Raw genomic sequence first — 17,069 nt, 5'->3', positions numbered from 1 at the left:
ACACAACGCCGAACGCTTAATGTGTATTCGTTCTAACAACAACTGATTAACAAAAATATGTCGTCATTTTTGCAAGTCTAAAGCTAATTTTAAATATTCTACTTTTAATTCTCAGTCATTCATTTATCTATAAGTTATTGTATCAATATAGAGTGAGCCAGCCCATGCCGCAGGCGTAATATTGCTCTAATTTCGTATGAGGCTTTATATTCTTGTTGTTTTTTGATATAAAGGTAAATAAAATATTCCCATAATAAAACCACAATATATTATAAATATTTTTCAAGTATTGATAATGTCAAGAATATTACATAAAATTATTTACTTAAAATCATAATGTGATGCATACGTAAACAAAAGCTAAATCCATCCATTTCAGTCATGATCAGTCTGTTTAAAAGTTTTAATCGGAACGTTTCAAGAACTCGGCGAAGGCAGGCCTGTATTCCTTAGTGGGGTCTATCTTGTCCTCAAGGTCCTTCCACATTTCAGGTAATTTCGTCTGAAAGCCTTTTACTACGACACGGATCAGTTGACGTTGTTTGGGTGAGCATTTCGCGCATGTTGTTTTAATTGCGTCCGGAATTATTTCTGGAATATTACAAATATTTTATTAGGCTCCTTGATACAACGAGGCGGTCTGGATGGGTAAGGGGGAAGAATTAATATCTTTCAGTTTGGTAGGTACCGTAGCTAATGCAATTACTAATGAGACTTAACATCTTATCGATTTAGTAAGTCTTTTATTGGGCGATGTATATTCCTTTAAAACATGATCCCAGAAAACGTACAATAAAAAATGTGTTACCAATTTCAAAAGAATTGTTAAAAACGTTTGTGTGGTAAAGGTTACTAGAACATAAATGATTTTCTTAAATAATTATGCTACTTTCTTTAATCTTAATTTCATTAATTTCTTAATTTTCCACAAACTGGGAATGAAGCGAACGCCCTCATTGTAACTAAATAAAAAAATAAGCAAGTCTAAGGCATTCTATTTCAAATGTGCGGTAGTTACTGACGTTCAAAAAGCAATTTTACATCTAATTTTGAATAATCCAGGGCGTATCACCATCAGATGGAAATAAAAAAATACATACTTCTAATCTCCCTTGCCTCAGGGGTGCAGGGTCCCTTGTTCAAGAAACATTTTCCATAGTTTTTGAGGAGGAAAATATCGTCCACCAAAACTTGAGCGTCAATGTTGTCAAATTTAGGATCGTAAGTCTCCACCGCGTTACAAACAAGACTGGCTGCCAGGACTGACAGTATGATGGCCCTCATGCTGGAAAAAGACGAAATGACTTCGAAGTAAAACTATTTCTACAACAATACCAGTAGGAGGCATCTTTGCACATGATGCCGGCTAGAGTATGGGTACCACAACAGCGCTTTTTATGTCGTAAAGCAGAAATGTGTATGCATTATTGTGTTTAGGTAGGAAGGGCGTCGTAACTAGTGAAATTACTGGGCAAATAAGACAACATATTATGTCTCAAGGTGACGAGCGCGATTGTAGTGCCGCTCAGATTTTTTTGGGTTCTTCAAGAATCCTGAGCGGCAAAATAAAGCTCCAGGGCTGTTAAATAATGAACAAGGCACTGGCAATCAATAAGTAGCAATATAACCACACACTTGAGGGGGTCAGTAAGCAGAAGGGGCTTCAGCAACCTATATCCCTAGAATAGTCTTGTGCAAAAGGCAATGGTAAACCACTGTCTATCCTAAGAGAAATGCCATACTAGTTAACATACAACATCAAAATTTCATGACAGCGGTTGGCCATGGAATACATTTCCTTGAAAATCGCACTGGATGTACGCAATGTGAGAATGGTTTGTAATGTGAAAATTTTTAGCGTCATGTTAGGACAAACAGATGTTTGAAACACTCTCCGTGATGAATGCGGTAGAAGACATAGGTACGTGGGTAACACTGGAAATGTTTAGAACTGGCCAGTTAGAAACACTTGTAATGAAAACTTTTTTTGAATTTCAATTTTAGAACTCTTTGGTACTTTAACCGACGACCAGAAACACGTTCGCATCAAACCCGAAACCAAAAGAGAATCAGCTCAGTGGGTGTTTCCTTAAGAGGATCGGGCAACTAAGGTAATCAAAGGAAGAAGTCATGGAAAACATGAAAAATGTTTTCCTCATTCTTTGGTCGGAAAGGTCATTTCGCGACGGTTGTGCTAGAAGATGGAAGGACAGTCACTGCAGACTGGTATGGCAATCGCTATTTGCCTGTAGTCTTGGAAAAAATTCAACAGCAGCGCCCTTGAAGCAAGATCCTCCTTCACCACGACAATGCTTCAGGGCACTCCGCAAAACGGACTGTTAAATATTTGACCATGGCAGGTGTCGAGATAATCAGTCATCCGACATACAGTCCTGAGCTGGCGCCCTGCGACTTTTATTTATTCCCAAGAACTAAAGATAAAATTCGAGATATAATATATAATGAATTAACGTAATTTTATTTAATAATATTGTTACTTCATCTCGCAAATTATATTTGTAAATTGTTGCACTCAATAAAAAGAAAATATAAAATCAGTACTTACCTGGATAGCTTCACTCTACAAGATGCAACTGTGTGTTTCATTATCTAACTATCATATATATAGATAGCGATGCGACCTTATGTGGTCAGCAAATAACAATATTAATTAAACAGACCGGCCTGAGATTTGCTGACGGTCTCGGTATTTTAGCTTTAGCTATTTTTGCACGTGTGACAAACACAACACGGAGAGCGATGGTATTTTATCGAAGAGTTTTGATTTATATTTAACAAGTCACCTGCCGTGGCTTTTATCGCTTTAGTTAATTAAATAAAATGTAATCTTCTTTATGAGTCATTAATGGTTTTAGACCTCTGTTTTAGATTGCAGTATGGTTGTGAGACGTGGAAGATCTTGAAGTTCATCTCTCATGAACACCAGGTTTCCATTAACCGATCCTTTCGAAATATCCTCGGTATGTACTGGCCATAAATTTGAAATTTTTCGCCATCATAAAGTCTGGTTCAACCATCAGATCTGGAATGAAATCATTGAATTCACAATGAATCGGAGTTTTTCTAAATTTCACAGGTTTCTTTGCACTGATTTTTTCGGATTTCTCTCTCTTAATTTCGTATTCTAAATTAAAAGTAGCTTCGACTTCCTAAAATATAAAGTATCGGCCTGTAAAACTATGCTAATTGGTTTTCTGCTATATTTCTACGCAAATGCTGATATTTTGACATTACAGAGAAACATCAATTTTATTTATGTAGAAATTAATCTGTTTTTTTTTTTAAATAAGCACATTTTTCTGAATCCGGTTTTGTTAATTGACTGTTACGTCTTTAACAGTTAAATAGCTCTCTCTCGGAATAATTTAACTTAAATGATTAACTAATTAAAGAATATGTAACTGGAAGATTCCATGTTGTGTTTATTGAAGAAGAGCCTAAACGATTCAGAATATGATAGTAAGAGACAATCTTCTGTGATAATAATAGACATTTACAAGTAAGGTTCATAAGTATTTTGTACTTATGTAAAAGAGGCAAAGAAAGTTCCATTCAGATTTTATAATCTTAACTAAACTGATTATTCAGTTGTTTAAAATATGCAATATATTACCGATGGATAGAAAAGAGTATCATGAATGATTTGAGAATATTATTTTAGTAATGAACATAAATTTGTTGTTAAACATGTATACGAAATGAAAAGCGTAAGAAAAAGAAAATAATTTCAGCCATAGTTTAATAATGATTATGGGGGACGACAAGTTTAACTTTCTTTTTACATTTTCAAAGGTTTTCAGTGATATACAATTTCTCAGGCAAACACTAAAATTGAATTGTGTTAGTATAAAATCCAACCCAAAAAAAAGTTTGACTGAACTTTGTGATAAGTTTAATGTTAATAACACATTGTAAGTATGAGCTAATTTAACTAGGAGCGTTATCTCGTCATCAAATGTTATTGATATCTCTTAGATGGTCATTAGTCGTGATTATCATAAATCATCAAAATATAATCTATCAAATCGCTTGTTCATTTTAAGCCTAAAAATCAGCTGAAGTCGATACGTGAATAAAACTATCAGTACGTGATTATTGATATATCAAATATGCTCATACAATGAATACAAACGTTTTAAATCAACCGTTTGTTGCTATTTAACACGAACGACAAAATACAATCTATATATATATAAATTAATTGCTGTTCGTTAGTCTCGCTAAAACTCGAGAACCGCTGGACCGATTTGTCTAATTTTGGTCTTGAATTATTTGTGGAAGTCCAGGGAAAATTTAAAAGGTGAATAAATAGGAAAATGCTCAGAATTAAATAAAAATAAAAAAGGAAAACCCTTTGATGTGCCCCCCGTCGTTCAGAAATCAAATTGAAAGAGTAGTTTAAAATGAATAACTAATAAGAATTATTATATCTTTCTAACTTTCTCAGGTAAAAAATAAACGTAATTTTGGCTAACTATGGTTGGTAGATTAACAACAGTTGTTAACTATCAATCAGGTTATTTTTATCTAGATTGATAAGTCATAAGTTTGAGAGTGACAATGAAGTACATAGGCTTAAATTGCAACGAGTTCGTGCAAATCAAACAGCCATAATATTGCGATTCGAGCTGACACAACACCTGCCGATGAACACACTAGGAGGTTTAATTCACCCACCATTGACGAAGTCGCTGTAGTTATTGTGGGAGAAAATTTACCATCTACAGCAATTATTCTTATTTCCAATATTTGTTTTGTATGGACATATTTTCTATTATTGACAAATTCATTTAAAACATTATTCTATTTATTATATACAGAACAACGTCTGTCGGGTCAGCTAGTTCATAATAAATATTATGTGCATGTTATTACTTATGTCATGAATGATTTAACGTAAAAATAAATTTTGAAGATAGTTGTAAACATAAGATTTATTTACGAATATATTTTAAGTATTTACAATAAGTAGATAAGTAGTCCATTCAAAAAATAATAAAGGTACGCAGCTGTGGTCGCTGAGAGGGCAATGGAGAGGGCAATGGAGAGGGCTATGCTCGGAGATTTCCTGCGAGATCTAATCAGTAATTAGGAGAGAGAGAACAAATCCGTGAGAGAACAAATTCAGCGACATAACCCAAACGATTGCGTAATTGAAGTGGCATTGGGCAGTGCATATAGCTAAACGACAGGTGGACGTTGGGGCAATAAAACCCTCGATTAGCGACCACGTACCGGAGGAAAAAGTGTTGGTAGGTCATCCCTACCACATCATCAGATTGACCGATGATCTGGTCAAGATCGCCGGAATATGTTACATGAGATAGCACCGTTGACTCTCATAATAGTGCCCCGGTATGATCTTCACCTACCACGTACATTGCAAGGATCGTCATTGTGCCATTTTGTGACGTCACAGATGTTATGACAATAATTAATTAAATATTATATTTAGATGTTTTACGACTGTTTAATGTTTTTATTTTAATTTGATGTAAGTCTATTATTATTGATACGCAAATAAGTTTTTAAAGTGATTACTTCTTATACCGCTTTGTAACTGTAACGCGTTACGTTACGAAGCGGTTTCTCACTCTCTTTCTCACTCTAACCATTTTTACTTTTCAAGGATAAAATAATGATACTAGATAATAATATAAACATACAAAATTCTAATGTACATAGTGCGGCCGATATTAATACCATCTTTGTGCTGCAGAAGAGGGTTATTCGCGCGATTTATAACCTAGGTCCTAAAGAATCATTAAGGAAAAAATTTAAAGAAATAAACATTTTGACTGTTGCTTCTCAATACATTTTTGATAATGTTCTGTATGTTCATAAGCACATTGAGGAATTTTCTAGAAACTGTGACATTCATAATGTTAACACGAGGAAAAAACATAAACTTTGATGCCTACTACTCGGTTGGGTCGAGTTAGTAAGTCTTTTGTTGGGCGATGTATATGCTTCTACAATATGATCCCAGAAAATGTACAAAACAAATGTGTTACGAAATTTTAAAGAATTGTTAAGAAACGTTTGTGTGGGAAAGGTTATAATAGTATAAACGATTTGCTTAATGACACCACGGACTAAAGCGAACACCCTCAGGCTCTTTAATTATAAATGTTTATTGTACAATATCACATTGTAATCCATATTTTATATTTAAAAAAAAAAAGCTGAGTTTCTTGCGCCCATTCTTCTCAGGTCTGAGGCAGTCTCTTTTGAATGGGTGGTAGATTTTGACGTTCAATAAGTGATTTTAAATCCTATATTGTATAAAAATATTTGAATTTGAATTTGAAAGCTGGTGCTTCCCGTATGGTCCCATTGCAAGTCTAGTCTATCTGACAATGACATCCATGAGAAAACCATAAAAGTTTTAAATTTGCTATACATACGTATAGCAAAGTGGATAATAAATTTACGAATAACTCAATATCGCGCTAACCGATTTCGACGATTCTTTTTTTATTGGAAAGGACATACTTCAAAGATAGTTTGGTGAGAGTTTGGTTAACCAACCAAACTTCCGATTACGGAATCCATGACAAAGTAACGGAACACTGTCTGTAATCAAACTGCAAAGCAGTTACGCTCATTTCTGCATTGAAAAATTTATTATATCTACACATATTTAGAAAAATTGTTAGTTAGTGTACTTCAAATTCACTAAAAATCATAAAAGATTTTTTTATACAAACTTATATCGCTGGTAAACTATACGTCATCCCATTGACAGACAGCGTGTACGGATAAGGTGAGTTACCGTCGATAAGTTTATTAGGACAGAAAAGTCAACGATAGTTATGATTTTTATCTCAAGTAAGAGATAGACTGAATATTGGGAACAGCCGTTAGTCTTCATCATCATTTCCAAATCACCAAATTTTTTTTTCTTCTGCGCTATTTTTTTATTTATGTGTTAAATACCAGATTAAATTAATTAAAAAGTTCCCTTCCTCGATTACTCAAAAAATTACTCTCTGGTTAAAATCACTTTTTAAACGTACGTTCAATAACATCCATTTGATGATATCAATACAGTACCATCCACATGATATGATACATTATAATATATAACATGCAATATCGTTACAATAAAAATATATTTCAACATTTTCTTACGAAAAATTTACAAGTGAAATGTTTAGAAAACATCCTGAGTTTTGCAAACCACAAAGTTGACTATAAACTAATTATAATTATTTAACGTTCGTAAATATACAAAGAGTATCTGTGATACAAACAGTCGCTTTAACTATGAGGAGATAGATGGTGAGTAGCAGAAAAGGTTTCGAAGGTTACCTTAAATTGTGCGATCTGTTTTCTTTAAATGAGTGGATGGCCTGTGAAATGCCACTGAACACTCAACAGCTATTGTCATCTCATCCCAACCCAAAATGTGACTCTCCTGCAGATTATTATGACTAAAATACTCAAGAGTTAATCAAATCGTGAGGGCATAAGCCCAAACTCTCGAAAACAAGATCAGTTTTCAAGAGTTTGTAGAATAGCCTACACACATTTTCGACTGTTAAATTATAGTTTATTGATACTTATGGTTAATGTTTGAAGCTATCTAGCAGACTTTAGGTCTATCACAGTATTAGGTGAGGTCTAAAAGTTAGTTGGTTTTGGTTTGTTTGCAAATCAAGAAGTACTATAAAGTGCTGAATATCCGCTGCGCTGGCAATTGAAGGTCCGTGGATGCACATATACGATATTAGACTTTTTATTTTTAAATAAAAGTAAATCATAATTATTTAAGAAAGTATTATGTACATGAACAACATTTTGCTAAATGTTTTGTGTAGGCGTCATTTTTTCTAAAGCGGTTGACGCCTTTGTTGAACTTTATATAAATTATAGTTGTAACTATCAAATTCTAGCCAGGCATTGTTGGTCCGGGCTACAAGTACCTAGTTAATAAAAATAATCGACCTGTTTGATAAAATAGCCTACGCAAATGGACAATGAGACATACCATCGGACATAGTCCGCTACCATACCGCGTCCTATTTCGGCCGAACCAAATCCGATCATGTAGTTAGACTATAAGCATAATCGCGATTTGAAGGGCAAAAAGGAGACTCGGTTTTAATGGACGCCAGATGGGCACCACAGGTGCTCCGTTCAGGCCGACATGCAGACCACGTATAGAGTCGACTCCTATACTCCAGTGTTTAGTTAAAGTGCTAGGGATCGAATCCCGGTAAGTGGAAGCATTTACAATAATGATGTTATTTTAAAAGTCGTAGATCTATTATGTATTTAAGTCTGCTTAAATATGGATACTATTTTAAATATATCCTTATCTTGTACAATAGCATGAATATGAATAGTTTGGAGCCAAATAATTTGTGTAAGTATAAGTATATGAATATTAAACAAAATAATTGCAATGGCTCATTCATGAATTCACAAGAGCAAAACACGCTGTACTTTTTCAATTATTATAAAATTAAGAAAATGAACGAAGACTTACTAGCACTATAAATATATAATAAATATTGATACACTTTTACACAAATTATCTTGCCTCAAACTAGGCATAACCTAGTATAGTACTAGGGTACAAGACAACGATATATTTAATACAATATACTTACTTAAACATACATAAATACTTATAAACATCAATGACTCGGAGACATACATCCATGACTTGAAAACAAAAATCCTAATCATATAAATGATTGCACCTACCGGGATTCGAACCCGGGACCTCTACCTCAGTAGGCAGGATCACAAACCACTGGGTATACCAGTGGTTTGTGATCATAAAGTAATCATTATTTTAACATTACACGTAAACGAATAAACGAATATAATATATATTTGGCCTGCCTACGATGAGAAGTGAAGAAAAACGTGTGCGTGTAGTGTCGGTACGCCCGACAGAGGCAACTTAAACTAATCTAAACTATTATATTATTATTACTATTTAATATTGAAATTCTTTGACTTGAGAAAAACATAAGTTTTTATTAAAAAAAAATTGTATATAAATTTGATAATGTAAGGAAAGGTTATTTATTAATAAAATCTTGTATTTATTATATAAAATATTTTATTCTTACATACAATTCTTGAATATGTACATTAGAGTTTTGTATGTTTATATTATTATCTAGTATCATTATTTTATCCTTGAAAAGTAAAAATGGTTAGAGTGAGAAAGAGAGTGAGAAACCGAAACTGTACCGCGTTACGTTACGAAGCGGTATAAGAAGTAATCACTTCAAAAACTTATTTGCGTATCAATAATAATAGACTTTCATCAAATTTAAATAAAACATTAAACAGTCGTCTTCCGCGGTGCGAGTCATATATGCCGGAAGTAAAAATCCGGAATGGCACCGTGCTTAAGGCGCTTCTCACCTTGGACATTCACAAATCGAGCGGGCCCGATGGCATTACCCCGATAGTGCTGCGGACATGTGCTCCGGAATTGGCGCCGGTCCTAACCCGTTTTTTCCGGCTCTCCTACTCATCAGGCGTAGTCCCGAAATTATTGAAGGCGGCTTTTGTGCACCCGATCCCTAAGAAAGGTGTACGCTCAGATCCGTTCAACTACCGCCCCATTGCCATTACCTCCATTTTCTCCAAAGTAATGGAGTCGATCATCAACCACCGGGGCCGACAAAATTTAGTCCAATTCAACCCCAAGAAGACACAAGTTTGTGCGTTCACCACTAAAACGTCTCCCTTTGTCGTATCCCCTCGATTCGAGAACACTCCTCTAACTGCCACAACAGCCTGTATTGACATACTTGGCGTCGATATAACGAGCGACGTTCAGTTCCGTGGTGACTTGGAAGAGAAGGCCAAACTGGCCTCAAAAAAGGTTGGTGTACTCAGTAAGGCGAGACAGTACTTCACGAAAAGCCACCGCCTGCAACTTTAAAAGGCGCAAATTCGGCCTCACATGGAGTACTATTCTCACCTCTGGGTGGGTGCTCCCCAGTAACAGCTTCTTCCATTTGACCGCATACAACGAAAAGCGGCTCGAATCATCGACGATCAAGTCATTTCCGATCGGCTTGATTCTCTAGCATTGCGTAGAGGTGTGGGTTCTCTCTGCATCTTCTACCGCATTTATCACGGGGAGTGCTCAGAGGAGCTGTTCGGGTTGATTCAAGCGGCCAAATTCCACCACTGAATCCGCATCACGTAGACGTCTGGCATTCCACAACCGCGCGTTTTGTCCGAAATTTCTTGCCTCGCACAGCCACTTTGTGGAATCAACTACCGGCAGCGGTCTTCCCGAACAGATACGACTTAGGGACCTTCACGAAAAAAGCATAATCCCACCTTTTGGCCGGCAACGCATTTCTTGACACACCTGTTGTTGCGGATCTCCATGGGCGGTGGCCTCACCTCTACCCATCCCGTGAGCCTCTTGCCCGTTTGCCCCCTCTCATATAAAAAAAAAAGATAGAGCATTGTTTACTTCGTCATATAAAACTTGGCTTCGTTTCACTTTGAATATAAGTGAAGTGTCGTCCGCAAACAATACCACCTTGTGTTTTTTTTCTACAAGGTTAGGTAGATCATTTATATAAATTAGGAAGAGCAAGGGTCCAAGAATGTACCCTTCTGGTACCCCCATACCGAGAGGAGTCCCAGGAGATCTCCTGCCACATCGACCCTCTGAATTCTATTATTTAAATATGATATCAGAAAATCGAGCGCAGATCCTCTTATACCATAGTGACATAGCTTCCTGACCAGCGTTGAATGTTGAACATACTCAAAAGCCTTAGATAAATCACAGAAGACACCAAGTGCATTCTGTGATTCCTCCCAGGCCTCAAAAATATTCCTGATGAGTTCAACACCTGCATCCGTAGTCGAGCGTCCCCTAGTAAAGCCAAATTGTTTTATATGAAGTACTTATAAGTGTTAAAGTGAGTAAGCATTTGGCTTAAAATATTTTTTTCAAAAATTTTACCTAGGGTCGACAACACTGAAACAGGGCCATAGTTATTCGGGTCAGAAGTGGGTCCCGATTTAAATATTGGTGTAATTTTACTATACTTCAGAAGGTCAGGAAATACGCCATGTTCAATACAGCTATTAAATACTAGTGCTAGATATGGTGCTATGACGTCAATAACAGAACTTATTATTTTTACAGATATGCCCCATATATCAGCAGTTTTTTTCATTTCTAAGGATCTGAAAGTTTTAACCCAGTCGAAAGTTTTGAGGAAACAAACATAAAAAAACATACCGACGAATTGAGAACCTCCTCCTTTTTTGAAGACGTAGTAATAAATTAATAAATAAGTCTACTTAAATACTTAAAGTTGCAGAATAAATGATTTTTCGTTCTTTGTTTATTTCAGAAACCCAAACTCAAAACCTTTCCAAAGATGGGATTTATGGGAGTCTGTACACGTTGTAGTTGATGAGGAATTAAATTTCTATCACCTTCCTTGTGCTTTATATATAGAGATGGCATATTTGACAGAAAGTGTTCAGAATTCCTTACAGAAACCACATTGTATCGTAGCAGTATTTGTACTTTTTACAATACCATCCACATTTCTTACTTAAAAGTGTAAAACATTTAATATTAATTTTCTATGTTTGAAAAAACGACAAAGTTTTCTTTAAGTGATATCATGTATCAGGTATTCCTACTAATATTATAAATGTGATTGTATATTGTTTGTTTGTTGAGCTTGAAAAAGTACTGAGGCTACCTTTTATTACAAAAAATTAATAAATGGAGGGGTTGAAATAGAGAACGGTAGTTTGTATGAAAATTCGTTTTTATCGAAGTTAAAACCATAAAACTTGATAAGAAATAATTTATAACCGTTACTTCGAACATTTTTGAAACTTTGACCTACATAGGGATGAAATATTAGGTTAAAGTTCACAGGGAAATATCATTAGCAGACTGTCCACAATGACAAGTGATATGTGCTGTATCATAGAAGAGCGCTGCCAGCAGCGGTAATCTTACTATTAAAATTGAAAAGTAATCTAATATCGTATTTAAGAAGATCGTTTATTATACTGATGCTATGTAGCCGATATTAAAACCATTTTTGTGCTGCAGAAAAGGGCTATTTCTAACCAAAGAATGAATAAAAAATAATAATAAACTAAGAATGAATTATTGAGAGCAAAATTCAAAGAAATTAACATCTTGACTATTGCTTCTCAATATATTCTTGATAATGTAATGTATGTTCATAGGCACATAAGTGAATTTGCTAGAAACTGTCATAACCATAATGTTAACACCAGGAACAGACATAAGCTTATAATGCCTACTAGCCGGCTAAGTCGAGTTAGTAAGTCTTTTGTGGGGCTTTGTATGTACTTTTACAACTGGATACCAGAAAATGATCAAAACAAAAGTATTACGTTATTCAAAAGAATTGTTAAAAAACGTTTCGCTGGTAAAGGTGTATAGGCTATAACATAAATAAAATTCTTAATGATACCACAGAATGGGAGTAGAGCGACCGCCCATATTACTTTGTAAACATATTTTTTCGATAAAAAAAGCCCGCAATGTGTGTAACGCCCGTTCTTCTCAGGTCTTAGACATTCATTTTGGAATTGGTGGTAGTTTTTACTTTCAATTAGTGATGTGACATACTATTTTGAAGGCTTCCTAGGCTTAGGAATAATAAGGATAAATTTAAAGAAATAAATAATTCAACTATTGCCACTTAATATATTCTGGATAATGCAATGTATTTAAACAGGCACATTAACGAATTGATTATAATAATAATAATCAAAATGTGAACCCAAGGAACAAACATAAACTTGAACTATGTCTATTAATCGGTTAACTCGAGTTAATATTTTGTTTGGCAACGTGTATGCCTTTACAACACAAACCCAGATAATGTACTCAACAAATGTATTACAAAATTCACAAGAACCATAAAAAACGTTTATGTGGTAAATGTTACTATAACTTAAGGCTCTCAGGCTAATGAATGAATAAATCTCTGAAATATACCAGCAAACTAATAATCTTCTAAAAAATGAAGTGCTAATTACCGGTAATTTTAACAAAATATTCAAGCTAAAATAAAATATAATGGGTCCACCCTTTCTAAGTTTATCCGAACAATGCACTTATAAAAGTATCTAATTTTAGTTTATAGGCATAAAATAAATTACACAAAAATAACTAACTGTTTCTGGATTACACTAACGGCCGTTCCCAATATACTATCTACAGATAGAGATAAATTACTACCTTCTCCTGTCAGTAATTAGCTGTCAATAATCTGAAGCTGTCCCAATATACCCGATAAGTCATTCTTATCACCTTATATTGGTACGCGTGGATTGTAATTACCATACAAACTTCTGTCGCTGGTAAGCTATACGTCGTCCCATTGACAGACAGCGTGTACGGATAAGGTGAGTTACCGTCGATAAGTTTATAGGGACAGAAAAGTCAACGATAGTTACGATTTTTATCTCAAGTAAGAGATAGACTTAATATTGGGAACGCCAGTAAGAAAATAACAGCCCTTTCTTCTGCGTCTTACAAACAATACCTTGACAAAGGTTTTAATTAGAGACCAACATAACATTATAGAAAAAAAACTCAATGACATCAAAGTTCACAGAAAACTTTTATTTATATAATTAACCCAAAAATATATTTCAAATCACACGGATTTTCGCTACTTAACATTTTTATTTTACACCAGTCACTTTTATTTTCGCTATTTTGGGAGTCCGTTGCTTTCGTTTCATTAAAATGTTATTCAATAATCCTTTACAACTTTCTTAAGTTCATCTAATTTCGTGCCCGTTGGATCGTAAACTTTTTGAAATTCAGAGTACTGAGTTGTATAGTCTATTGGTACAATTGCTAAGAAACGGTTCCATAAATGTTTATGAACATCAGTACATCTTGTACAGAGGGTGTCAATCGAATCTTTCATATTATCTGGAATAAGAGCAATAATTATTAATAGCTGATACATTGAGGAATTTTGTGTGTTAGTATCTATAATTATAATATACATAATAGTATTGTGTCAAAATAATTAAGTTGTTTACGGCCGTTTCCAATATTCAGTCTTTCTCTTACTTGAGTTAAAAATCGTAACTATCGTGGACTTTTCTATCCCAATATCTAGAATACGCTGTCTGTCAGTGGGATGACGTATAGCTTACCAGCGATAGAAGTTTGCATGGAAATTGCAATTCAGGCGTCCCAATATAAGGCGATAGGAATGACTTATCGGGTATATTGGGACAGCTTCAGATTATTGACAGCTAATTACTGACAGTAGAAGGTAGTAATTTATCTTTATTTGTTGATAGTATATTGGGAACCACCGTAAGATGCCAAACGTACGATTAAACGACTCACTTACGCAGTAGTATATAATAAAATTATTACCTTTGTAAAGTTGCATCTGTGGGTCACAAGTTCCTTTGTCAACCAAACAGTTCAATGTTATTGTCATAAAATCTCGATTAGCTGCCAGGATATCAATATCTATATTGTTATTACCGGTATCATAATAATCGACTGGCTGTGCAATTGTGATCGGCAGTAAAACCAGCAAACAGAAATATATATTCATTTTTAATTATATCTGAAACGATTAAAAAAATAATAATATTAGTATGTTTTAGTAGACATAGAATCTATGTCAATGGGAAGTACTACGCTCACTTAGCACGTATTACGAAAAATATCCGGAACAGATTAATATTACATTTCAAGTTTGTTGCAGTGTGAACTAAACGCACTGTTTAAGGTACCTTGTTCCTGTCGTTAAAGTACCAGCTACACTGTGCGTAGCGTGAAAGTATGGTATTTAAAGTCGATACGACACAGATTTGTCCCTACCATTAAAAGAACAGTGTGACAGGAGGGTATTTTTGAATGTCTTTTTTTTATGAAAATAAGGCACGAGACGAGTAGAACGTTCTGCTGATGGTAATCGATACGCCCTGCCCATTACAATGCAATGCCACTCAGGATTCTTGAAACAACTCAACAATTCTGAGCGGCACTACAATTGCGCCCTTCAGACCGAAACACAATAATGTTTACATATTACTGTTCACGGCAGAATTAGGCGCCATTGTGGTACCCATAATCTAGCCGGCATCCTGTACAAAGGAGCCTGCCTAGCCTGTGTAGCCTACACTGGTGAGTGAGTCTAAACATTTTCTGATATCTCTGGTGTTGTGGGTGGGCGGCAGTGATGACAAACAGTCACGTCACCCGTCTCAGTCGATAGACTGAATATTGGGAACGGCCATAAGTAGTTCCTCTTACAGAAATACAAATATATTTGAATTTAAAACAGGAAAATTCAGTAGCACATACCAACTTTACAAACTCCGCCAGCTTACTCACAGAGGTTCAACTATTTCTGAGCTCATAGATTTATATTTCATTTATTTATATTCAAATTCTAATTATTGTATAATTTTAGTTATACGCATTGTATATATAATATAATTTAATTATATTATATGAATATTTATTTGTAATACTTATCATTATTAACTTATTAAAACAGAACAGGTGATGCGGCGGATGGATCCAACTACAGGCCGATATCGCTGGCGACGATAGTGGCTAAGGTGCTGGACAGTTTGATGGATGCACAGCTAAGTAAATCAATTAAAATACACGACGCTCAGTTCGGCTTTCAGCCTGAACTCTCTACGGAAAGCGCAATCCTGTGCCTCAAGCAAACTGTGCGGTACTATACCGACAGGAAAACTCCTGTTTATGCCTGTTTTTTGGATCTATCCAAAGCTTTTGACCTAGTAGCTTACGACGTCTTGTGGCATAAGCTCGAAAAGGAATCAGCTTTGAGACCCGAACTGATTTCATTGTTTAAATACTGGTATGGTAACCAAACTAATGTGGTTAGGTGGGGTAATGAACTTAGTGACCCATATAAAATGGAGTGTGGAGTGAGACAGGGAGGGCTGACGTCCCCTGGGCTGTTTAATTTGTATGTGAACCAGCTGATTGAGGGGCTCGGTGGAGCTGGTGTCGGGTGTTCAATAGATGGCATACGCATGAATAACCTTAGCTACGCCGACGACATGGTTCTACTGAGCCCCTCAGTTGGGGGTCTTAAAAGGTTGCTGCAACTCTGTGAGGAGTATGCCGGGATGAATGGACTCAGTTACAACGCCAAAAAAAGCGAGTTCCTTATTTTCAGGGGAAAGAACAAACTATCCAGCTTTAAACCAAAGATACAATTATGTGGTAATCCCCTGAAGCAAGTGACTGAGTTCAAGTATCTCGGTCATGTAGTAACCGACAGCCTGAGGGATGATAGTGACATGGAACGAGAGCGCCGGGCTCTGTCGGTCCGAGGCAATATGTTAGCCCGCAGATTTGCGCGCTGTACTGGGCAAGTAAAGCTGACCTTATTCAGGGCTTACTGCCAGTCATTTTACACGTGCAGTCTGTGGATGGACTACAGGCAGCGGACCTATGGTGCCTTGCGTGTTCAATATAACAATGTGCTGAGAGCGGTGTTGAGGAAGCCTCGACACTGCAGTGCGTCGGCAATGTTTGCGGATGCTCGCGTGGATGATTTCTACGCGATCATGCGCAAGCGTGCCGCGTCCATGATGCGCAGGCTAATGAGTAGTACCAACACTCTTCTCAGCGCATTGGCCAGGAAACTAGATAGTCCTCTCTGGAGGTGCTGGGGGGGTGCGCACATAGGCGCCAAGAGGCTCCCTCGGGTTTTTTAGTTATAGTTTTTAGTTATAGAATTAGTTGTTAAGCTAGAAATAAGTACCTACTAACATAGTTTTAAGTTATTTGTCATACTAACACAGTTATGGGTCTAATGGCCTGAAATAAAAGTTTATTATTATTATTATTATTATTATTATTAAATTAATCATTCAATTTTTTGTTTATTTTTTTTTGAGGCTCGATCTATTTTTTCTCGTCATTCAGGTAATTGCTTACCATTTATTGAGTTACTGTTCTTATAAAAAATGGTAAGTAAATATTTTAAGCAAATTCAGTATCTTGAATCATCATC

The 17,069-nt window shown here is 35.6% G+C and overlaps 1 protein-coding gene and 1 long non-coding RNA gene across 2 annotated transcripts; both read right to left on the bottom strand.

Moving 5' to 3' along the window:
• Window positions 1-251: 251 nt before the first annotated feature.
• On the bottom strand, window positions 252-2,706 carry LOC126976890 (ejaculatory bulb-specific protein 3-like). Its single transcript, XM_050825528.1, has 3 exons — window positions 2,567-2,706; window positions 1,101-1,285; window positions 252-591 (listed from the first exon to the last, which is right to left on the bottom strand). Exons 1-3 carry the CDS (start codon window positions 2,605-2,607, stop codon window positions 404-406), a joined length of 414 nt encoding a protein of 137 aa, XP_050681485.1. The 5' UTR covers window positions 2,608-2,706; the 3' UTR covers window positions 252-403.
• An 11,116-nt stretch (window positions 2,707-13,822) lies between these two features.
• Window positions 13,823-15,438, bottom strand: LOC126976932 (uncharacterized). Its single transcript, XR_007732035.1, has 3 exons — window positions 15,374-15,438; window positions 14,432-14,630; window positions 13,823-13,972 (listed from the first exon to the last, which is right to left on the bottom strand). It is a non-coding gene; the product is annotated as an uncharacterized LOC126976932 (long non-coding RNA).
• Between the last annotated feature and the right edge of the window lie 1,631 nt (window positions 15,439-17,069).

The sequence above is a fragment of the Leptidea sinapis genome, chromosome 42 (assembly GCF_905404315.1).
Source record: "Leptidea sinapis chromosome 42, ilLepSina1.1, whole genome shotgun sequence".
NCBI lineage: Eukaryota > Metazoa > Arthropoda > Insecta > Lepidoptera > Pieridae > Leptidea > Leptidea sinapis.
The sequence above is the reverse complement of the archived record's forward strand: the minus strand, read 5'-3'. Positions and strand labels throughout refer to the sequence as shown.

What these genes read in the sequence shown, in the direction of transcription:
- LOC126976890 (XM_050825528.1), bottom strand. Translation starts at nt 2,607, where the DNA reads ATGAAACACACAGTTGCATCTTGTAGAGTGAAGCTATCCAG. An exon ending in TGTAGAGTGAAGCTATCCAG is followed by an intron (nt 1,286 to 2,566) that starts GTAAGTACTGAT and finishes GTCTTTTTCCAG; the next exon opens with CATGAGGGCCATCATACTGT. An exon ending in TGAGGCAAGGGAGATTAGAA is followed by an intron (nt 592 to 1,100) that starts GTATGTATTTTT and finishes GTAATATTCCAG; the next exon opens with AAATAATTCCGGACGCAATT.